The 25000-nt window shown below is 47.3% G+C and overlaps 1 protein-coding gene across 8 annotated transcripts in view; it reads left to right on the top strand.

Moving 5' to 3' along the window:
* Window positions 1–25000, top strand: part of LOC119579456 (mitogen-activated protein kinase-binding protein 1-like) — a 134679-nt gene that overhangs the window by 7483 nt on the left and 102196 nt on the right. Inside the window, exon 1 of one of the 8 annotated variants that reach the window (XM_037927279.1) lies at window positions 4444–4515. The exons of the other annotated variants lie outside the window; for them this stretch is intronic. Within the exon in view, the coding sequence (XP_037783207.1) occupies window positions 4459–4515 (57 nt within the window). The 5' untranslated portion in view covers window positions 4444–4458. Of the gene's footprint in view, window positions 1–4443; window positions 4516–25000 lie in introns of those variants that run through there. 8 annotated transcript variants of the gene reach the window in all.

The raw sequence follows: 25000 nt of genomic DNA, 5'->3' as shown, positions 1-25000 counted from the left end.
CGGGGCGGTGGCTGGGGGAGGGGGGAGGGAGGTGATGTCATATGGTAGAGGTTACACTGTGTAGGTTGTGATGATTACGAAAGAAGAAGACAAAGAAGAAAAAGGAAATGATGTTGGAAGGGAGGGGGGTAATGTAGCCCTACGGTTCACATACTTCACTGAGATGAGATACCTTTTATTTTGTTTCGGTTTGTAGCGGTTCTTTTTTTCGGAAATGGGAGAAGACTGTCCTGTTCGTGTCTGTTTAAATCCGCTTATCCACATTTTTTCCATCCCGGTTGATCGTACTTCTTGCAACACGTCGACCGTCTGTGCCCCCCCCCTTCTCTCCCCCATTTCCAGCCAGCCGCTCGAAGCCATTCACGGAATCCAGGTCTCCTGCACGCCTGCCTGCCTGCCTGTCTCGCTGGCGTTACCATGTACGTCGAAGGCTTCCACTCGTCCCCGTGTTAATGCAGTGCTAGAGGTCTTCAACCCCGCTCCCCTCGCCTCCACCAGGTTTATTGCTGAAGGGAATGGCAGTTAGGAGAGTTAGGCACTCCGGCTGGTTATGGAGTGGGCTTGATGGATGAGTGGGAGTTGGTTAGACTGCGTCCCTTTTGTAGGAGGGTGTAATAAAGGGCGTGGGGGATGTTTGGACTCCCTCAGGTGGGTTTTATTGGTTTTGGAAGAGCGCATCTCTGTAAGGTGGGTTAGGGATAGGTAGTATAAGATGTATATGCAGGGTGGGCGTGATTCTCTGAAAACTATCTAAGCTTTATTTATCCTTATGGATTCATTAGTTTATAAGGTCAAAGGAATGCACGTCCAATTCACACAGGTGAAAATTGGGAACATGTTTGATCGGGCATGGCAAGACCAGCGCGAGTCACAAAGAAAATGAATTAAGGGGGTGACTCGGAGGCACGAAAGACGAGGAAGTATTGTCGAGGGCGCTGGGTGAGGCGGCAAGGTCGGGGGCGAGAGTCACGGGTGGGGGTGGGGGGTCGAAGGCTGAGGGTCGTGTGCACCGGTGCGGGTCTATCGGCGTGGGATTGCCGGGTGGGAATACTTTCTCGGCGAGGGAAAAAGGGGGATTTTTTTGTAAGGGGAAAGTCTGTGGGAGGAGTGATAGGCTGTTCGGGGAAGTGGCATTTAGCTAAGTTGTTTAACCAGATGGGCTGTGGGTTCGGATGAGAGGGCGCGGGAAGATGTAATATATATATATATATATATATATATATATATATATATATATATATATATATAAATGTACACACACACGCACGCACGCACGCACGCACGCACGCACGCACGCACGCACACACGCACGCACGCACACACGCACGCACACACACACACACACGCACACACACACGCACACACACACGCACACACACACACACACACACACACACACACACACACGCACGCACGCACGCACGCACGCACGCACGCACGCACGCATATATATATATATATATATATATATATATATATATATATATATATATATATTTTTTTTTTTTTTTTTTTTTTTTTTTTTTTTTTTTTTATTGCAATCTTTTGAAGGATACCGAGGGATGAAGATGTTTCGCTATTAAATCCCTAAAAGCAGGCTTGGTTTATTAAAACATTTGGACGAAGAGGAACCTCGTGACCGGAGTGTCGGCAGACACCTGGCTGACGAAAGAAGTTCAGTCACGATTTTCATTGAGGATTACGAACTGTTTTTTTTTTCTTTTTCTTTCTCTTTCTTTCTTTCTTTAATGGCGCATTCCCGAGTGCACGAAGACTTCGCCTTGGTCTTAGACGTACGAGTTCACGGAATAATTCAAATTCTTTTACACCATATGTTCGTTTATGCGTATTCGTGCGTTTGAATGAAATCCTAACGTAGATGAAGTTTGCCGACCCGGAAGTAGACATTTTTGTATAGAGCTTTTTCATCAGATGTTTATTTTTACGGCAGTCTTTATTTTCAAGTCTTTATGAAAGGGATTGCATCAAGTAACATGAGGAGGGCGTAGGACGCGGCCAGGGCGGGCGGGGGAGCGGCTGCAGGCCCCTCGGCGTCGTCCATCCAGGGGAGGCATGAAGCCCCTCAGACAGGATTAAGAGAGAGCCTCCCGGTACATAATAATACAAGGGTACATATATATACGCTGTGCAGGGAAGCGCCGGTCCGTATTTGGCAAAGGTCATCAAGGGAAATGTCTGTGCCTTCTGTTTGCTGATACAGATTGCGTCATTGGTTTGCGTGGCGTGTGTCGAAGTTGCTAAGCATCAGTGGTTTCTGGTGCGGGGAAATTTGCAATCTGTGCGTGGATAAATGATCATGAAAAATGAATGAGTGGACAGATAATTTGTGAAAATAGAGAGGCATGGCATGATTGGTATTTTAGGTTTGTGAAATGTAGCTGTGATTGATGATTACTTAAGCCTCGGGCCAGGGCACATTTTTCTTTCTTTTGGTGACAGAGATGATATTAATTATAATAATGGATGTGACTAAGAATCCGACATTGAGAGAGCGGCGTCATGGAAGAGAATAAACCAACTCGATTGTATTCGGATTTCAAGATAAGGCTGTGTCGTTTGAAAGCAGCGTACTGATTAACATTACAAAAGCTACACAATTATTTACGTGTGGATGGACTTGCACAAACACCTGTATATCACACAGAGAAAAAAAAGGAGAGAGAGGAAAAAAAAATCTATCTATCTATCTATCTATCTATCTATCTATCTATATTTATATATATATTTATATATATAAAATAAAGGTCACTGAAGATGAAGCAACAAAGTCTAATCATGGTTTTGTACCTCAATGTTACAAGTTCTTCCAATAGGAAAGCCTCTGGTTACTGTTTCTGTTGCCACATGAATGCAAGGGGAAAATAACTATGAAGAGTGTGTCGAGTGTGGGTCAGGTGTGGCGCACACAGCAGCGGTGTGGGCGGCTCGGAGGTGGTCGTGAGATTGCAAGTTTAAATCCCTCTCTCTCGCCCTCCTATACCCCTCATCCCCCTCTCCTTCACCCCCTCTCCCCCTCTTCTTTACTCCCCTCCCCCTCTTCTTTACTCCCCTCCCCCTCTACCTCCCCTCTCCTGTACCTCCCCTCTCCTTTACCCCTCTCCTTTACCCCTCTCCCATGCCCTCCTTTAACCCTCACCCCGCTTCTCCTCCTCCTCGATGTCTTGCCCTCCCTTTTACGCCCTCTTCGTCTGTTTGTCTCCTCTGTCCCCCTGCTTCGTCTGCTTTCTCTGTGCCCCTCCTTCCCTCCCCGTCTCCCAGTCTCGCCTCCTCGTGATTATAGCACGCGCTGGCACAAGGCTCATGATGCATTAGTCACCAGGAGATTAAGTCCTAGGAGAACTCCCTCGCTCTTTTAAGTAAGGAGGCAAGAAAGACTTGTAATCCCACTCGTGTATGCTCACGCGTTTACATCCTCGTTTGTGGTATTTTTGTTAGGTGCTTTACTTGATTTTATTTTTATTATTTATCATCATCATCATCATCATCATCATCATCATCATCATCATCATCATCATCATCATCATCATCATCATCATCATCATCATCATCATCATCATCATCATCATCATCATCATCATCATCATCATCATCATCATCATCATCATCATCATCAGTCTCCTCCTCCTCCTCCTCCTCCTCTCCTCCTCCTCCTCCTCCTCCCTCCTCCTCCTCCTCCTCTCTCCGTCCCCTCCTCCTCCTCCTCCTCTTCGTCAACGTCCTCCTCCTCCTCTCTTCGTTCTTTTCGTCCACGTCCTACTCCTCCTCCTCCTCCTCCTCCTCCTCCTCCTCCTCCTCTTCCTCCTCCTCCTCCTCCTCCTCCTCGTCCGTCCTTATTTTCCTTGCAATTTTCCGTAAAATCTTCCGCATCTTTTCCTCTCAGTAACTCCTGGACTGATAAAAATAGACAATAAAACGCGCGTGTCTGGAACGTTGGAACAAATTCGGGTAATTTGTTCTTTTTTGTCGGGGTCCATCGGCGATGTCTTTGCTGCGGCGTGGAACAATGGGATAACCGATGCAAGGGCTTTCCCGAGAGGTTCGGCTGGCTGGACGGGGAGACGGGATGCTGGGAAGGAAGGAGGAAGAGGAGAAAGGAGGAGGAAGATTTGAAGATGAAGATGGAGTTGGTGGAAAGAGGGAGGGGGGAGAAGGAGATAAAGAAGGAAATGAAGGGGTATAAGAAGAAGAAGGGATGAAGATGGAGATGTAGAAAGGGAAATGGAGAATGAGAAAGAGGAATAGACGGAGAAGGGAACGGAAGCAGAAGAAGAAGAAGAAAAAAAAAGAAGAGGGAGGAGGAGGAGGAGAAGGTGGCGGAGATGACGGCAAGGGAGTTGAAGACCTAAAGCGCAGGGTCTCAAGTGGAGGAAAGGGTAGGGGTTGGAAAGCTGGGTGTTGGGTCCTGGCATTTCGGAAGGGAGTCTGTTGTGTGTTAAGATGCGGTGTGGCGGTTATCTCTCCGTGGTCGACGAGATGTGTGCTGGCGTGATACTGGTTGGGATGAGTTTATTTGTACACAGAATAGGCCTTCTTCGGGTTGATATGCGTGTATTTGTTTTGATTAATAGTGTATATCGTAATGCAGACATTTCTCTGATTTGCTACGAGGAGGTATGCGCCAGTGATCATGGTTGGTTTATTTGTACACAGACTATACCTCCTTCGGTTAAATGAGTGTATGGTTTGTTTTAATTTACAGCACATCATTATATAGACGTTTATATGTTTTGCCGCTTGTCAAGATGGTGAGATAAGACAATTGCTCTGTAATATTGGGATTTGACCTGCCCCATCCTATTCATGTCTACTGTGTGGAGGTGGAAGCGAATTATTCTCCGCGAAGTGTAGGTCGCGTGAGGCCCCTCGGTGGCTGACATTACGAGGGAACCGCACCACGCTGCACTCCTGAGGAGGAAAGCGCCGCGCCTGCTCATCGGGCGGGCACGTGAAGGCCTCGCCGGGCATACAGAGGATAAGTGTTGGAGAGAGTTGCTACAGAGGCAGACAGGCAGTGAGGGAATGACGGAAAGGCTGTGACGGGCGAGCAGGTACGGAGAAAGGGTGGCAGGCAGGCAGGCAGGCAGGCAGGCAGGCAGGCAGGCAGGCAGGCAGGCAGGCAGGCAGGCAGGCAGGCAGGCAGGCAGGCAGGCAGGCAGGCAGGCAGGCAGGCAGGCAGGCAGGCAGGCAGGCAGGCAGGCAGGCAGGCAGGCAGGCAGGCAGGCAGGCAGGCAGGCAGGCAGGCAAAATTATAAAACCTGTTAGAAAATTTATTAAAAGCGACCGAATCTCCAGGGCAGTGCCAACGCGCATCACACCTGCAGCAAAGCGCGAAGAGGGTGGCACTGCATCGCGAAGCACGCCTTGGGAAAGGGCAAACTCCATACGTATTTTACGTGTACAGCCAGAAAGCCCGAAGGGGGGGGGGGTGCCATGGCCCCAATCTCGGCGGACTTGGCTGGCTAACGCAGTAAATACCGGTTATTCTGTCGTGAGCAAATTTATTAGTTTGGTCCGGCGCTTAGAACACATTTGAGAGAATTTTTATGGGGAGGTGGCTTACTTGATTTTTTGTGTCTGCCTGCGTGCTTGTTTGCGCATGTATATCCGTGCACGTAGGAGACAGACACAGTGGATGTGCATCGCATACAAGCAAGTAGTTATTGCATAAGTGTGCATTACAAGTCGATTATGCATAAATATGCATCCAAAAAGAAAATGTTATATATTTATATTTGTGTGTGTGTGTGTGTGTGTGTGTGTGTGTGTGTGTGTGTGTGTGTGTGTGTGTGTGTGTGTGTGTGTGTGTGTGTGTGTGTGTACATTCATGCATTTGGTGTTGCATACGCGAACTATTTAGCATTTCCATTTGTATATACACGTTTTACAAATGGAGGAATGCGTAAGTAATGTTTATATGGTCTCAGCTGTAGCTAGGCCCCCTAGCTACAGCTAGGAGCCCCAGTAAGGTTTGCATTTTCCAAAACCCCCAAAATATAACCGAAGTTTCCTCAATCGGCCTCGACCTCACGTGGCGGAGAGGTGAGACACGCGCGGAATGAGACCCGAACTGGAGCTCCTGCCAACAGAACAGCGAGCCGTTACAGTTATTTCACCCGAAGATGACGGAGAGAACATTTCCCTGGTTTGCGAATTCTTGCTTGTGCCGATTTCCTATGTTGGCGTAGTTTTTGTTTGATCGGTTTAATCGCTATATCGAGTTTACGAAGTATATAATGAGCTCTTATTTTCTATGACACTGTGATAAGGCTGAGGGAATATGCCAGCAACCTTAACAAGCCATTTTTTTACTGTTAATTATTTAACACTTTATTCATGGTCAGGATCTGAGTATATTTATGTGTGTATATATATGATAACGTTAATTCCCGTCAGGACCACACGACTAAGAGGAAAGGTCCAATCTGATGATGTTCATGTGTGTGTGAAATTGAAGGGCCCGAGAACCACGTGGCCGGGGATGGGCGCTGGCGAGATCTCTCCCCGATGCTTTTTTTTTTCTTTAATATTAATTATAGATAATTACTTGGTCAGGGACGAAGGGAAGGGAGGGGAAGATGCTCGGGATAAGGTCCTTGTGCTCTCTCCCATGGTGCGCCCTCCTCTCCCGCGTCTGTTAATCCGTATGTTGTGATCTGAGGCATGTAAGACTAGGTAGATATAAACGCAAATACGATTATACTCGTTTACTCACTCTCATTTTATGTATTTATGTATGTATGTAAGGTCGATATGTATGTTTATATCAGTTTTTGCACTGTATAGGTTTTTCTATCATATATATACCAGAAAAAATAAAAGATAGTTAAAATGAAATACATAGGTTCGTGCATACATACATTCATCATATATATATATATATATATATATATATATATATATATATATATATATATATATATATATTGTGTTGTGTGTGTGTGTGTGTGTGTGTGTGTGTGTGTGTGTGTGTGTGTGTGTGTGTGTGTGTGTGTGTGTGTGTGTGTATATTGTATATATATGTATATGTATATATTATATACATATGTATATATATATTTATATATGTAAATACATATGTATATATACATATATATTTATATATACCTATACCTATACTTCTACATATATACATATACACATACGCATACACATATATATATGTATACATATATTTATATACGTATACATAAGTGGATAATTACATAAATTGATAAACAGATGGATATACATGTGCAGTAGGTATCTGGAATTTGGGTAAATATCCATAGTTTATTTATTTATGGTACCTATTTTTTCTGGTTATTGGTATCAAGTGAATAAATACAGAATACTCGTCGTTTGTCACTTAATATGAGAGACCGAACACCGAACTTTTGTTGGCTGTTGGAACAGGAAGACAGCTGATAATGAGGGTGGATCTCAAATATGCAATTAGGCCATGAAAGCTTCCTTGTAATCTCTCTCTCTCTCTTTCTCTCTCGTCTCTCACTCTTCTCTCTCTCTCTCCTCCTCTCTCTCTCTCTCTCTCTCTCTCTCTCTCTCTCTCTCTCTCTCTCTCTCTCTCTCTCTCTCTCTTCCTCTCTCTCCCTCTCCCTCTCTCTCTCCTCTCCTCTCCTCCCTCACCCTTCTCTCTCCTCTTCCTCTCCTCCCTCACCCCTTCTCTCTCCTCTTCCTCTCCTCCCTCACCCCTTCTCTCTCTCTCTCTCTCTCTCTCTCTCCCTCTCCCTCTCCCTCTCCCTCTCCCTCTCCCTCTCCCTCTCCCTCCCTCTCCTCTCCTCTCCTCTCTCCCTCTCCCTCTCCCTCTCTATATATCTATGTCCTCTTCATCCCTTCTCTCTCCATTCCTCCACCACTCCATCCTCCTCCTCCTTCCTCTCCCTTTCCCTCCTCCTTTTCTCTCTCCCTCTCCTTTCCCCTCCGCCCCTCCTTCCCTGTCCGCCCCGCCCGACGTCTGATGTCACCAGACGTTTTGGTGCCTGTGTCCCGCTACAAGTGCCGTTCAGTCTCCATTATTCAAGCCAAAACGCTCAGGCGAGAGAGAGTGTGTGTTTTGGCTCCCTCCTTGCGCATTTTTTTATGCTTGCTTGTCTTTATTTATGATGCATGTGTATATGTATGGGAGAGTGAGTGAGTGAGTGAGTGAGTGAGTGAGTGAGTGAGTGAATTGAGTGAATTGAGTGAGTGAGTCGAGTGAGTGAGTGTTAGTCATCCATCCTCGCTTCAAGTGCTTTTATAGGGGAAAAGAAGTCAATAAGGCTTGGTGGTGTTCATGAAGATGCCTTTGGCGAAGGGAAGGAAAGAGGTAGGAACAGAATGGATAAATGTGATGATAGGGAAGGGAAGATAAGAGAAAGGGAAGAGAAGGGGAGGTGAGAGGGAAGGGGAGGTGAGAGGGAAGGGAAGGGAAGGGGAGGGAAGAGAAGGGAAAGGAAAGGAAAGGAAAGGAAAGGAAAGGAAAGGAAAGGAAATGAAAGGAAGAGAAAGTAAAGTAAAGTAAAGGAAAAGGAAGGACAAGGGAAGAGAAAAGAGAGGAAAAGAAAAGAGAAGAGAAGAGGAGAGAAGGAGGGAAAGAGGCAGGGAGGGAAGAAAAGGGGGGAAGGGAGGTAGGAAATGAAGGGACGGGAGGCAGGGGAGGGGAGAGGGGGAAGGCATGTAGGAAATGAAGGGAAGGGGAGGCAGGGCGCGTAGGAGTTATACCCTCAGGTAAATGTTTGGCCCATATTTCTTTGGGAGTGATTGACATCTCACATGCCTAAGGCCTATGTTATGGTGATGATGGAAGATTTAGTGGTTATGTTGAGGGTAATTTAGCGTTTTCCATACCTAGTTCTTAGCTGATAACGTTTTTGAATTTTTTTGTTAGTGTAGGAATCTCGAGACAGGGTGTTAGTGAACCCCTAATTGTGATGGGTGGTGTTGAGCTTACTCAAAAAGGACTTAAGCTTTCCGTCCAGCTTCACCGCCCCCCCCCCTCCCCTAGATCTTAAGCGGAGGCGGTCTTTCTCGCTGATCTTTTGACTCCCTTAGCCGCGGATCGAGATCTTCTGATGGACTGGGCGGGTCATTACGAGGCATGCCGGCGATTAACTCTCGCGTTTGGGGGTCGTTTGTCTCGTTTCGTGGATGAGGGCGGACGAGGGTTGGGTGGGGAAGGCGAAGAGGGGTCGGAGCGGGGTTTCATTGATTGTGATGTTTGGATATGACACTGTCAGTCTGTCTTTCTCTCTCTCTCTCTCTGTCTCTGTCTCTCTCTGTCTCTCTCTCTCTCTGTCTCTCTCTGTCTCTGTCTCTGTCTCTCTCTCTGTCTCTCTCTCTGTCTCTCTCTCTGCTCTCTCTCTGTCTCTCTGTCTGTCTCTGTCTTCTCTCTCTCTCTCTCTCTCTGTCTCTCGTCTCTCTTCTCTCTGTCTCGTCTCTCTCTCTCTCTCTCTCTCTCTCTCTCTCTCTCTCTCTCTCTCTCTCTCTCTCTCTCTCTCGTCTCTCTCTCTCTCGTTCTCTCTCTCTCTCTCTCGTTCTCTCTCTCTCTCTCGTTCCTCTCTCTCTCTCGTTCTCTCTCTCTCTCTCGTTCTCTCTCTCTCTCTCGTTCTCTCTCCTCTCTCTTCGTCTCTCTCTCTCTCTCTCTCTCTCTCTCTCCTCTCTCTCTCATCTCTCTCTCTCTCTCTCTCTCTCTCTCTCTCTCTCTCTCTCTCTCTCTCTCTCTCTCTCTCTCTCTCTCTCTCTGTTCCTCGTCATATATTTCTGCAACTAACTTCTTGCAGTCAGCGTAATAAAACGTCTCTTCTATCTACACTATATTTTGGTGACTGAGAGAGATAAGTGAGAGCACGGCGAAGCAAATGCCCCGCGTCATAAAAAGGACTAAGCGCTGATAAAGGAAGCGCCCATCCATTAGAGCGGAGGTAGGGTCTTTTAGAGGCCAGGCGGGCGGGCAGGCGGGCAGGCGGGCGGGCGGGCGGGCGGGATGGGCGGGGAGCGTTGAAAGCGTCTTAGTGCCACGGCGTGATTGACAGCTATAGAGCGTGTGCATGGGTCAGGACGGGGGAGGAAGGTAGGTATGGGCGGACGGATGAGGGGAGGTTATGAGTGTGTAGCGGAGAGCGCGTTGGGTTGCTGACTGGCGTTATGAAATAAAGTGTAAGGCTTTATTTGGGAAGGTTGGGGTCTTTTTTGGGGAATTTGTCATACACCCCTTTATGTCCTTTTCTCTTAAGCTGTTTATGCCCAAGAGGTCACTGAAATTGGTTTTGATTTTGCGATTGAAATGTGGACAGAAGAACAAGTTCCCTTGGGCGTGGCTCGCTCTCGGTGATGAATGCGTCGGTGTGTGTGGTGTTGACAGCAGTGCTCGAAGGGCAGCGCGGAGGGGGCGGGAAGGTCGTTATCCTGCTTCTATCGCAGCGGTAATTGACACTTGACGAACGCGCCGGAGGTCTGAAGGTGACGGTGAAGGAGAAGGCGACGCGAGCGGAACCCGGGCCGAGGGCTCCGCCGTGACGGCAGGATGTGCGGGGCCTTTAAACGTCATGAGCGATGTGTGTGCGCAATATCACGGGGAATTTATTGCTGTGCAGAAACAACACCCGGCCGAGCACTCGGATAATGTATCTGCAAGGAGGACAAGCTCTGTGGCGCCTTCAAAGGTGCTGCAGATTGCCTTCGGACAGTATTTTGGCAAGTGGCCTGTGCTAGCGTAGGATGCTGAATGCTTAAAGTAATGTGTGCAGAAGGGAACGGTTGATAAGTTTAAGAAATAGAATAATATTAAAAGGGAAAAGATGATGTCGAAAAGAGAGGGGAGCAGGAAGAGTAAAGCACTTGGAGAATGTGGGAGGACAGATGGAGACGGAAAAGGGGAAGTGAAACGAAAAGATGAAGAGAAGAAAAATAGTAAGTAGTATGGAAAGAGGAAGGGGAAGAAGATGGGGGGAGGAATAAAGAAGAAGGATAGGGGAAAGGGGTAAGAGTTCAAGGTAGGTGTAGAGGCGGGTTCCCTCGTTCAGGGTGCGTTGGACGTGTAGGAGTGAGGGTCAAGGTAGAGTCTTGCATCAGCGCTATAAGGAGTCACAAAAGGCTCGTCCAGGGAGTTACACTTTTATATGTTAGGTGATTTATGCTACGGCCGGTTATGATTATGTAGGGCCTTCCCCTCCTCCTCCTCCTCCTCTTCCTACCCAGCTGTCCTCTGCATTTACCCGAGGATGACCTCAGCGCGACGGAATCCGGGAAAACGAAAGCAGAATCGAGCCCATGACGTTTGCCTAATTTTCGGCCGTTGCTCTCCCTCGTCGCGGCGGTATTTTAATGAATCCCGCCGCTTTTAATTACCACTTGTCAGTTGTATGAATACTCATTAATACGAGATGAATATTTAGATTTTTAACCTCGATGAACCTCTCTCCACTCACCACTTTCGCCTCCTCCCCCCTACTCCTCCCCCTTGCTTATGCCGTGTAGGTGGAAGTATTATTTGGCGTGATGGAGGGCATGTGTACAATGCTGTAATAGCAGGTCCGAGTTGACTTGTTCTCGGGGATTTGCCAGCATGTGGGAAGCGGAGGTGCGTATATCAAGGGGGGCGTAGGAAGTCTTGGCGTGTGTTTTAAAAGAATTATTTTCATAAATATTTAGGGGCGCGCGCACACATACGCGCACACGCACACGCACACGCACACGCAAGCGCACACACGCAAACGCAAACGCGCACACGCAAACGCACACACGCAAACGCACACACGCAAACGCACACACGCAAACGCACACACGCAAACGCACACACGCAAACACGCACACGCAAACACGCACACCCACACCCACACCCACCCACACCCACACACACACCCACACACACCCAACACACCCACACACACACACACACACACACACACACACACACACACACACACACACACACACACACACACACACACACACACACACACACACACACACACACACACACACACACACACACACACACGCACACACACACACAATGTATACAATATATTCGTTTATTATTTATTAATTTTATATAAATACTTAACTGTTGGTTTCTCCCTTTTGTGTAAAGCGTAGTCAGCGTTTCTGTAGCGTGCGGCGACCTAGCTCATCAGGTGGTATCCGCCCATTGTTTACATAGTTCGCGTGGGCCAGGGGCGCCCTAACACAGGCCTACGACGCCCCTCGTTTATCGCCTAGGCAGTCAGTGCTCGTGTTTCTAGATATGAGCTGGAGGATTTTTTTTTCTCCTGTATTGGTTATTGCTCTTCAATTGTCAAAGTTAATTTGTTAAGACGCGTGTATGTTTGGGGCTAGATTGTGGTGTGATTTTTGTTTGATCCATTGATATGGTCAAGTTGGTGATGATGATGATGGTGATCGTGAAGGTAAAGGTGATGACTTATCATTTAGCGTTGCTGTGAGAAAACATCCATAAGCCTAGGTTAAAAAATATATGACCTGTACGACACAAGGGGACTCGCGCCCGAGGTGAGCCCTACGGCGTCCCATGGCTCTCCTCCCCCTCGCGTGCCCCCCTCACCCCCCACTAATTGCCAGACGGAGTTTTTGTGTCCCAAGAAGAGCTCGGGCGTGGCATGGGCTTGCCTTCTCGCACTTTATCGCTGACAAGAGGAAAAAATGTTAATTTCTTCGGCAAGGAGAATGCTGCTAATAACGACGGATTTGCGTGCTATCGTCGTATTGCGTCTCTTATCTCCTTCTCCTCCTTCTTTTTCTTTTTGTCTTCTTATCTTCTTTCTTCTTCATCTCCATCTTCTTTTTTATCATCATCATCATCTTCTTCATCTCCATCTTTTTTATCATCATCATCTTCGTCTTCTCTTTCTTTTTGTTCTTTCTCTCTGTCTTTTTCCGAACCAAAACATCCTGGGAGATGAGAAAAAAATATTGATAATATACTGGCATGTGGATCCATCACTATCTGTAGGCTTTGGGTCCCTCCCACAGGCGGGTTGGGGAGATCGCCCACATCTGGATGCTAATGTAAACAGTCTTAGTGTGTATTTATGGTGTCTTTGGCTTTATTTCTGTCGTTGCAATAAAGTAGTTGTTATTGTTTTTATTTGTTTTACTTATAGTGAGTATTCCTGTTGAGAAATATGGGAACAGATGTAGGTACGTTGGTGACGGATGTTAATGGCTGACCGTGAACCTGTAATACCCTTTCACCCTAACGACATGATAACGCCCCATCCTTCACATTTAACTAGTTCATGTTTCATTGTTTTTTAATTTGTAAACATTGATTCAGTGGTTGTAGGCTGCTTTATAAATAGCGATTGAGTAAGAATGTTTTTTTTTTAGAAGTTTTGAATGGTGACAGGGTTATGCTGTATGCGTCGTTTGTCATGAGGAATGTCGACTATCAAAAGTAGGGAACGATGAGAAAGCAAGCGCGCGCGCACACACACACACACACACACACACACACACACACACACACACACACACACACACACACACACACACACACACACACACACACACACACACACACACACACACACACACACACACACACACACACACACACACACACATATATATATATATGTAAATATATATATGTGTATGTGGGTTTATTTATGTATATGTACATTATATATATACATATATATATATATATATATATATATATATATATATATATATATATATATATTATATATGTATATGTATATGTATATGTATATTATATGTATATGTATATATATGTATATGTATACATACATATGTTTATGTACATATATCTTATCATATATTATACATTGCCATGGATTATTATGCTTGCACCATAGTGTGAATCCTTCCAGTAAATCAAATAATTTAGAAATTCCTTAGGATAGTAAGGAATAACGAATTTTTGTTCTGGATTATGTATGCCATGGAATATCTGTTCGAGAACAATTATGCTTGTGTCTTATTTAGTTTCATGATATGTTTGGTCTTTCTTCTCGGTCCTGGATGTTTCGAAACAGTGAGCCGGTACTTAAACTCATCTTTGAGAGATCTAAAGGACATTTTGACTTCGAAGTTCTTGCGTTCTTCGTTATTCACAATGGAATATCAGGGACAGACGTACTCCAAGAGATCTTTCTCCTTCTTCAGCCGTGACCGAAATTGCGTACCCATGGGATTCAGCTTCACTGAATCATCCTCGAAGCTCCGGTCACATCTGGTGTCGCGCTGAACCATCCTCAGGCTGAGCGTGAGTCACTCCCTTCGCTGCTTGGGACTTTTTCTGCTTTGACCCCCACAAGCAAGCGGTAATGAAGGACTTAGGGTAGGGGGGGGCATGGGTCAAGGGGAGGCGAGTGGTTTTCGAGGATGACGTGGCCCAGTGGCTCTTGGTTGTCCTGAGGAGGTTGATGAAGGTTACGTGAGGCTGATTATTTGTTGAGCGTTGTTTTTCCATTGGGTGCATGGGGTTGACAGCATCAACGATTCGTTATGGTGGTAATAATATTATGATGATGTTTGTTTTCCTTTGTGGCTGTAGGTATACGGCTATTATTGAGATATTGTGTGTGTCCATTACAGCTCAGGCATGAAATGTACGATGTGTATGGAGGAGGATGCGTAGGTGATCCCAGAGATACGCCTTAGTGCGTGAAGGCTTTTCCTTCCTCATCCTTGTCGCGAGCTAGATGAACTCTGTCGACGCGAATGGAGACGTGTGGGCGGTGTGGGGGGAGGGGTAGGCAGGTAATGTACTGTGATAGGCTTTGAATATCATTAGCATAATGGGCGGTGGGTGTTCCGCGGGAACCTGGGAGAGGTGTCAGCGCTGGAGGATTCGTTTGCTTGCGTGGAGGTTGAGTGGAGGTTTCTTCGGAGCGCGGAGCATGGGGTTGATATTCTTGCAAAGAATAGGAGGTCCTGTGGTCCCACGATGGAGGTATTTAAGGGCTGGGAGCGGAGGAAACGCGGGCGAGGGAAATAGCGGGCGGCGAGGGTGTGGGAGGATGAGAGGGGGGGGGAGGGCGGGGGTCAAGGACAAGGAATGTGTTGTGGCAGATGAAAACAGTGTGTCGGGTTCGGGCCTCAGGGCGTGGGGCGTCGTCGTGAGGTCGACTTGTTGAGATCGGATACCGTATTTGTCATACTTTGGACCGGAAGCGTTATTTGTTACAGTATTCTTCGATTGGTAGATTAACTATTTCTGAACTGAAGATTTAGATTTCATGTGGTTTGATAAAAACGGCAGAAAAGATACAACACACATTTAGCTTTGTGGCTTGAATTTAGCGTGTAGCAGTTTCTTCTGGCAGCATGACCATAGGGCGACTTCTGTTTGTGCATTTGATTATCAGTTTAATTATCTGGAGCACAAGACTTGCCTCCAAGCCGTATGCAGATTGGAGTCAGTGGTTAAAGGGTTTTGTCTCATTATGTATCCATTGGAGATCGCAAATAAAGGCATGCGTGCTGCTGCGCTGGGGACCGCCGGGGGTCGTGTGTTCCGGATGGGGGCTGCAGTTAAGCCTGTGCCCGGTGCAGGCAAGGGGAGGAGAAGGGGAGGGGGTAGGGGGTGGAAGTCGAGGGTTAGTTTTTGCGTGTGAGGATAGAGTTTTTTATCAGGAGGAGGAGAAGGGGAAGGGGAAGGGGAAGGGGAAGGGGAAGGGGAAAGGGAAGGAGGAGACTCGCCCCTATGTGTTCGGGAGATACGAAGATGGTGTAGGAGGGGGGGGGGGTGACTACGGCGCGGCTCCCAGTGGTTTATGATGCCCGACGGAGCTTGGCTGGCGGCTGATGAATCAAAGTGCAATTTCCTAGCGCGTCCGGATCGGCGGCTTGTGGCTCCGGCAGGAGGAGCGGCGGGGTCTCTGGGGCGGCCCTGCGCTTCTTGCGTGCCCGCCGCTGCTGCCACGAGGCTCCAGTTGCCCCTTTACTGCTCAGGCGGTTGGGCCGAAGCGCCGGTTTATGTCTTTCTATAGATTTACGTGTTTCTCTCTCTCTCTCTCTCTCTCTCTCTCTCTCTCTCTCTCTCTCTCTCTCTCTCTCTCTCTCTCTCTCTCCCCTCTACTCACTCACTCTCTCTCTCTCCTCTCTCTCTCTCTCTCTCTCTCTCTCTCTCTCTCTCTCTCTCTCTCTCTCTCTCTCTCTCTCTCTCTCTCTCTCTCTCTCTCTCATTCATGTGCCAGTAATGTTTTCTTTTCCTTTTCAGGTGAGTAGAGAGAGTCCAGTCGCAGTGCAGGAATTTATTTAAGGTAATTCCTTTTAAACCTGAACTCAGTTTTTATAACCGTAGTCGTAGTATATACATTATTTCTTGATATGGTTTGCGTATGTATATCTTGTATATATGCGATACATACACACACATATTTTTCCTATCTATCTGTCTGTATCTGTTTATATATCTATATGTGAATTTATAGCTGTATATCTATATATCTGAATATCTAGCTCTATCTTTATATCTGGATATATATCCATCTATATCTATATATGTATCTGTATCAGTCTATCATCTATCTTTCTATCTATCTATCTATCTATCTATATGTCTATCCATATATCTACCATCTATCGACCCACTTATCCATATGTATGTATGTGTGTGTGAATGTAAGTTTGCGTGTGTGTGTCTTTGTCTGTCTCTGTCTTTGTGAGCGTGCCGTGTATGCAGGCGTAATTGCCTGTTTAAATACCACGGGATCATTTCCACTCGGGCCGGAGTGGAGAGCTTCCATTAACCTGTGTAATTGCCCCGGGCTGTTGGCCCCCGGGCTTGGTGCGACGGCGCGGCTTCTCGGCCCAACACCTGTGCGTCCCCTTAATGGTCTTGGCCTAAATGTTACTGCTTCATATCGAGGAAGGTGGCTGCATGTTACATTTGTTTCATTTCAGTATTCTCTTTCTTTCTCTGTCTGTTTGTCTCTGTCTGAATGTCTGTCTCTGTCTGAATGTCTGTCTGTCTGTTTCTCTCTCTCTCTCTCTCTCTCTCTCTCTCTCTCTCTCTCCTCCTCCTCCTCCTCCTCCTCCTCCTCCTCCTCCTCCTTCTTCTCCCTCTTCTCCTTCTTCTCCTTCTCCTTCTCCTTCTCCTTCTCCTTCTCCTTCTCCTTCTCCTTCTCCTTCTCCTCCTCTCCCTTCTCCTCTCCTCTCTTCCTTCCTCTCCTTCTCCTCTCCTTCTCCTTCTCCTCTCCTTCTTCTCCTTCTCCTTCTCCCTTTTCCTTCTCCTTCTTCCTCTCCTTTCTCCTCCTCCTTCTCCTTTCTCCTTCTCCCTCTCCTTTCTCCTCCTCCTTCTCCTTTCTCATCCTCCTTCTCCTTTCCCCTTCTCCTTCTCCTCCTCCTCCTCCTCCTCCTCCTCCTCCTCCTCCAGCATCAGCACTACCCCACCTACCTACCTCCATCCCATCCCACCACCACCCACCCACCCCACCCACCCCACCCACCCCACCCCACCCCACCCCACCCCACCCCACCCCCCACCCCACCCACCCCACCCCACCCCACCCCACCCCACCCCACCCCCCCCCCATACTACCTCTCTTTCCCCTTCTCCCTCTTCATCCTTTTGCCTCTCTAATTCTCACTTTCATTAATAATCTCCCCATCTCCCTGCTTACTTCCAATCCTCATATTATTCATATTTATGAGTGAGCGTCGTGTATTTTTTTAGAGCGTCATACCCACTCCCCTTCCTTTGTATTCGCTGTGTTAGTAATGCCATAGTCACTGCCTATGGTGTGTGTGCTAATTGAAAGAGCAGAGATGTTGTGTAAACGGCCACACGCCCACGTATCGTGCGTCGGAGCGGATGTGTTTGTGTTTGTGTTTGGTGTTTGTTTTGTTTGTGCGTGCGTGTTTAATGACCTCTCCCCTCTACTCTCCCTCGACTTCCCACGATACCCAGCATTCTACTAGTTATTGCCTGTGCCAACTTTGACCTGCGCCCAGAACGGAACGACCATGACGCGAAGTACCCCAGAGCAAACAATTCCGACCCTTACTGCCGATCACTTTATAACTACATATAAACTTATATCTTGATTATTCTCAAAATCCTTGTTAGAAAATTCATATTCTAGATCACCATGTTTGTAATCATTATTATTGACGATACTGTAGTTCTCAAATGTTCACGATTTAATTGTATTGACATACCCAGTGTCCCCGTCCAAACATGTGACCTCAGGAACCCATAGAACAGAAAGATTCACTGACACACATACTAAGATTAATGTTTTCCATTTTCTTATGTTTCGTCAAAATATATCGCACAAAAACGACCTCAAAAACTCAGAGCCTCAAGACCATATCAGCAGAACCATCACAGAGCAAGATGAACTCACCACAGCATTACATTGGTCCCAGTCCAGTGGGATAAAACTCCCCACCCACATTATTAAATTGGTGGCAGACAAGTGGGATAACTTCCACACATCATTACAGTGTGCGTGTGCGTGCTCCCGTGTGCATAAGAATGAGAATGAGAGAGAGAGAAAGAGAAAGAGAAAGAGAAAGAGAAAGAGAAAGAGAAAGAGAAAGAGAAGAGAGAGAGAGAGAGAGAGAGAGAGAGAGAGAGAGAGAGAGAGAGAGAGAGAGAGAGAGAGAGAGAGAGAGAGAGAGAGAGACAGAAGAAAGGAAACCCGGTACGACTATGACACATGTAGCCCAGCACATGATTTACTGTTCCTTTTTCGTCGGACATTTAAATCGGTGGGAAAATCGTGTCGTTGCTTTTTCTCTCGATCTGCAGCAGAGGAGTATGATTCGGAGATGACGATTATGGGAAAAAAAAAACTTCTGTACTCTGGGTTTTGGGTTGGAAGTGAGGGAGAGCTCTTGGGGAAAGTGAGGGAGAGGGTAGGGGGTCATGTTGGAGATGGAACGTGTGCCTGTGTGTGTGTAAGGAAGTGTGACGTCACCGGCGTGGAGTGCTAACCAGGACGTCCGGATTTGGTGGGTGAGAAGGGGTGGGGGGAGGAGGGAGGGAGGGAGGAGGAGGAAGGAGGAAGGAGGGATGGGAGGAGGGAGACTGGATGAGAAATGGGTGGAGGGAGGGAGGGTGGATGGGAGGGAAGGAGGGAGAAGGGAGGAGTGATGGGAGGGAGCGAGGGAGAGGAGGAGGGAGCGAGGGAGGTATAGTTGTATGGAAAGGGAGAGCTGTTCCTGTCGTGTCAGGAAATCTGTCTGGTTTTCGTTTTCTTAAGCGCTATTCCTTTTATGTGTAATGGCAACGGAATGTGATTGCTGCGGCCACGAATACACGACGACGATGGGATGATGCTTGTAAAATCTTTTTTATTTTATTTATTTATTTATTTATTATTATTTTTTTTTTAGGTCAAGTGGATGGGGGTTGGACTCCTGGCTCCTAGTTGATAGCTGTGCGAGGCTTATTTGCCCGGCGTAGTCTTACATTTGCGATTGTTGTCTTTCCTCTCCTCTCTCTCTCTCTCTCTCTCTCTCTCTCTCTCTCTCTCTCTCTCTCTCTCTCTCTCTCTCTCTCTCTCTCTCTCTCTCTCTCACTCTCTCTCACTCTCTCTCTCTCCTCTCTCTCTCTCTCCTCTCACTTCTCTCTCTCTCTCTCTCTCTCTCTCTCCTCTCACTCTCACTCTCTCCTCTCTCACTCTCACTCCTCTCTCTCTCTCTCTCTCTCTCTCTCCTCCCTCCCTTCTTCTCTCTCTCCTCCCTCCCTCCCTCCCTCCCTCCCTCCCTCCTTCCTCACTCGCTCAATCACTCGCTCACTCACTCACTCACTCACTCACTCACTCACTCACTCACTCACTCACTCACTCACTCACTCACTCACTCACTCTTGTTCACCAACTCCCTCCCCCCTCCTCTCTTTCTCTCTCTCTCTCTTTCTTTCTTTCTTTCTTTCTTTCTTTCTTTCTTTCTTTCTTTCTATCTTTCTCTGTTTCTCTGTTTCTCTCTTTCCCTTTAGATAACCTTTAATCTTTTGCCGCAGTGCATTACTGGAGTTTAGTGCAAATGGGGATGCAGAGCGCGTTTCAAGATACCGGTGCATTAATTATGATCGTTTCCTTTTTTATTCTCTCTCTCTCTCTCTCTCTCTCTCTCTCTCTCTCTCTCTCTCTCTCTCTCTCTCCTCTCTCTCTCTCTCTCTCTCTCTCTCTCTCTCCTCTCTCTCTCTCTTCTTTCCTCCCTCCTCCCTCTTCTTTCCCCTCTCTCTCCTCTCCTCTCTCTCTCCCTCTCCCTCTCTCTCCTCCTCGTCTCTCCCTCTCTCTCCCTCTCCTCTCTCTCCCTCCCTCTCTCCTCTCTCCTCTCTCTCCTCCTCCTCCCTCCTCCCTCTCTCTCCCTCTCCGCTCTCCCTCTTTCTCTCTCTTTTTCTCTCCCTCTCTCTCTCCCTCTCTCTCTCTCGTGTCGACGGTAAAGGCTTCCACGCGGGTCTTTCCTGCGACTAACATGACCATTATCAAATATCGACCGCTCTTGTGAGCACATACACCGCGAGATCCTTGAGGGTTGCAAAACCACTCGAGTTGCACGAGAGTTGCAATGCACGAGGCCTTCCGCTAATACCCACAGCTGCCACTCAGCGCCCGGTTCGATTGCAGATACGATTTTGGAAAAAGCTGGGATGTGCTTGAGGCTGGGCGACTCGGCTCTGGAGGGCGCTCCGGCTCTCAAATGGGGGGGGGGGCGGTGCCACGTGGGGAGTGCTTTTTTTTTACCGTATTTTTTGTTCTTTTTGTGCGCGTTTTCTGGTGTCTCGTCACTCTTTGATATCATATGGTTATGGGATTCCGAAATGCCAGACGTTTTAAAGGATTTCTGAAGCTGTTTTTTTCCGTCTCTGCTGCTAATGCCTTCCGCTTCAACCCCTCAATAGTATTTTATATCATTTGATATATTAGTATATTATTTTTATTGGCATTTGTTTTATATTTGTATATTCGTACAACCCGAAAACTTTTTCGTTTTCGGGTCGTGCGAATAAAATACCAAGGGGGGGGGTAACCCACTTGGAACGTCATGTTATGTGAGTAATTAACAGGTAAATACGTCGGGTGTGTTCATTTGATCGTGGCGTTTGTTCTCCCTGGGTGTGTGTGTGTGCAAGCGGATGTTTACTGTTCTTTGTGCTGGAATGATGGAAAAGGAGCAGAACACTTGTACGGGGAGTAAATAGGCTAACGCGATCCATTGTCGTCGCTCTTGCTGTGTTTACTCGTCGTTTTCCGAGAGTCCCCCCCACCCCCTTCCGCCCAGCCGGGGCGTATAACTGTTCGCCAGGTGTCCGGGCGAGGGCACGCGCGGCCGGCCGGTGACATTCGCAGGTTCCAGCTCTGTGGCTGTTGCTCCCGAGACGCACGGCGGGGGCCCAGGTAGCCCTCGCTGGGAGGAGGCCCGAGGGCGGCCCTGGGCGGCGCGGGTCGGGGGCGCCGCTGCTTGTTATGCGCTTGGCGGGCGCGGGCGCTTGCTCGGGTCGCCGCCTCGCCCGTGTCGTTGTGGTGCACATGCGCAGGGGCTGACACAGGTTCGCAGGTGTGCACGGATGCACTCGTTCGGTCAACCACGCACACCCACGCACCTGTTTACACTATCGCACACCCACAAACTCGAGCGCACACACACACACACACACACACACACACACACACACACACACACACACACACACACACACACACACACACACACACACACACACACACACACACACACACACACACACACCACACAACCCAGCAGCAACACACCCCCCCAGCACAACCCCTAAAAAATACTGCACAGCACGCCAGGTAAGCACGCTCACAACTTTCTGCGCAGGTCAGTCATCAGCCTGCGTAATTAAATAATCTTGCTTAGTCCGAGATGCTGCGCGGGCATGCTTGAAGCAGGCAGTCCTGGTACTATTTATTTTTTGCTGCGCATGAGGGTGCGTATCTTGCACCCTCCCCGCTTGCGTTATCAGCGCATATCTTTCGTTTGTCCGTGGTTGCTGCGGGCCTTGTCCTGGAATGCGCCATGTCGTGGATCTTTTTTTTCTTGTCGTTCTGGGATTTATTTCTTGCTTCCCCCTCCCTTCCTTCCGCTCTCTTCCTTTCCTTCTCTCTCCTTTTCTCATCTTCCTTTCATCCTTTTTGTTTCTCTTTTCTTTTCTGCTTTCTCCTCTCCTCTCTCCTTCTCTCTTTTTCTCTCTTCTCTTTTCTCTCTTCTCTTCTCTCTCTTCTCTTCTCTTTCTTTCTTCTCTCTTCTTTCTATTCTATTCTATTCTATTCTATTCTATTCTATTCTATTCTATTCTATTCTATTCTATTCTATTCTATTCTATTCTATTCTATTCTATTCTATTCTATTCTATTTCCCTTCTCTCTATTCCTTTCACCTCCTTTCCTTTTCCTTTCCTTGCAGGTAGTGGTGCCCCTTGGATATGCAGTGGTGCGCACGGTAGGGATGGGGGGAGGGGGTGGTGGTGGAGGGGGTGAGGGGAGAAGGGTATGGGGGGGGGTAAGCATGGAGTCACCGGGCCTCTCCATTACTGCAGCGGCTGTTGACCCACATCTGTGTTTATTTTGTGTTTGTATTTCAGTTTCTTTCTGTCTGTCTCCTTCGTTCGTATTCAGTTTGTCTGCGTTTCGTATTTATGTCTACTTGGCAGTCTTTCGTACTGTCTGCATGCGCGGGTTTGTGGCAGTGTCTGTGTTTGTTTGTTATTTGTTTTTTCTTCGTAGAGTAGTCTATTTTGTCATGATGTATTTTTTTATAGTTATTCAATCTACTGTATATTTAAATGTCTGTTTTGTACGTTGATCTATGTCTGTATCTATCATTTTTTTTTATTAGCTTAACCTTTCTACGCTTATCTGTCTATAAATTCATCAATATATTTGTCTATTTGTAAATTTATTTTTTTTATCTTCAGCATTGTGTCTGTTCGCTTTTGTGCGCATATTACCACTAATCCTTAATTGTTTGGAAGTGCCTAAGTGATTGTGAAACTTTTGAGGCTGAAATTAACATGGAGAAGAGGAGAAAATGCAGGATAAAAGGTAAATATTTGGAGAGGAAGCATGGAAGAACGGAGAATAAAAGTAAGAAGACTAATTGGAGAGGGAGGTATTGATAGAGCAGTTGTTAAAAGTTAAAATGTGAGAAAGTTAGAGAAAGGAGAGTAATTTATTCCGGAAGGCGAGATAATGATAGAAATGTTAAACGCAGATGGGGAGAAGGGAAGAGAAAAGGGGAAGGAACCATGTGGAGGGGGAGAGAGAGAGAGAGAGAGAGAGAAATAGAGAGAGAGAGAGAGAGAGAGAGAGAGAGAGAGAGGAATAAGAGAAAGAGATTAAAAAAAAAGGTTACACAGGAGGGGGAGCAAAAAGAGAGAGGTTGAAGGAGAAGAAATCAGAAAGGAAAAGGAGTCAGAGAAGGATAAGAAGATGAAAGGATTAAAGTAATGATAAGCAGGAAGGCAACTGAAAGAGCAGAGGAAGAGAAGACAAATCCCCGAATGAATTAGCATAGTGAGAGCGTGCCAGGTGCGTCCGGCGAGGGCAAGTGAGGGGCGATTTGTTGCCAGCGAAGATGATGGCGGCGCCGTCGTGTTGTGCAACTTGCAGGTGAAGGCCGCCTTACGCCGTCCGCTTGCTGCTGGCCTGCGTACACCTTCTGCCCACGTGCGCCCCGGCTTCGCCTCCTTTCTCCTGCTGGCGGCGCCTCTCCCTATTTACATACGTGCGTGCCGGGTGCTGAACCTTGGGCTGTGGCAGGTGCCGCCCGCCCTGTGGTCAGCCTTACCCTGGTCAGCTGTCACTCGGGGCAACCCGCGGCGTAACTTTCCAAGAATTCCTCTGGCAAGTGGAGGCGTACGGGTGAAGGCCGCCAGACGGACGCGCGCTCTTGCCAGGAATTTCATTCGAGGCCCTGTACTCTCAGCCATCGCGTTTTGGTCTCTTGCGAGTGCCTTGGAGGCTGATGAGCTCAGGATGCATGAGTCTTTGGTCTTTCTCAAGGGCGGAACAAACCCTGTGTCCTCGGGGGATTGACGCAATTAAGGCTGGGGCGAGAGGCCAGTGCCACCGGGGAGAAATGGTCCTGCTGTGATTTCTGTCATGGAGAAGATCATTCTTCGTGCCCAGTGCCTTTCTCTTCTGTAATTACGCTTTAATCTGCTTCAGTGGGCAGCCGGTTGTTTAGACTCGTTTTATAATGGATTTGCCCATATATTGGGGGGACGTGCTTGGTACTACAGGGTCGTGGTGAATTGACCATATTTTTTTGTATTTGTATTATGTAACTGGTTTGAACAAGTGATACCGAAGACGTATAAAGCAAAAGCAGCGCGATGAAGGTGTGGAATTTTCACAACTGTTAGATAAGGTTTTATAGAGGGATATCTGAGGAACAATTACTGATTTAGTCATTCACAGGATGAGTGGATACGTGGAGACATTTAAACACGATGCTTTTAAAAGGAAAAAGTCGTAGCTGTAAAAAAATGACAACGATAACCACAAATATGGTATATACTCGCATGCGGACGGGTCACCTGACTGCACACTTGAATGAGCAGCGGAAGAGGTCACGCAGTGTGCAATTGCGTAGATATCCACCGTGTTAGAAGCAACGAGCTAGATATGACCTTCCTGGGTAGAAGGTTCAACTGTCGCGATAGTCGGACTTTTATGATCTTTAAAGATGTAATTTTAGATCAAGTCTTTCATATGTATACATGTGCGTGCTTACGCGTGCGTGTGTACGATTTGTATGTTTATTTTTTTTACATAAATATTCATGAACATATTTTTACTTCTGTAGACTTCATATATAACAAATATTCCTTACTTGTCTCAAAAGCTATCCTTTCTCCCGATTTCCTCGTCCGCTTCCCGCCGCGCAGCCATCGAGATCCCTTCCCCCGTGACAGCTCTTCCTCCCGCTTTCCGTGCGTCCTTGTTGTGGTTTTCGATCCCTGCGCAGCCCTTCAGTCGTGTGCCTTCTCAATCACGGCCGTACGCGCGCGGCGACCTTTCCGCTCCTTATC

The sequence above is a fragment of the Penaeus monodon genome, chromosome 12, assembly GCF_015228065.2.
Source record: "Penaeus monodon isolate SGIC_2016 chromosome 12, NSTDA_Pmon_1, whole genome shotgun sequence".
Taxonomy (NCBI): Eukaryota; Metazoa; Arthropoda; class Malacostraca; order Decapoda; family Penaeidae; genus Penaeus; species Penaeus monodon.
The sequence above is the reverse complement of the archived record's forward strand: the minus strand, read 5'-3'. Positions and strand labels throughout refer to the sequence as shown.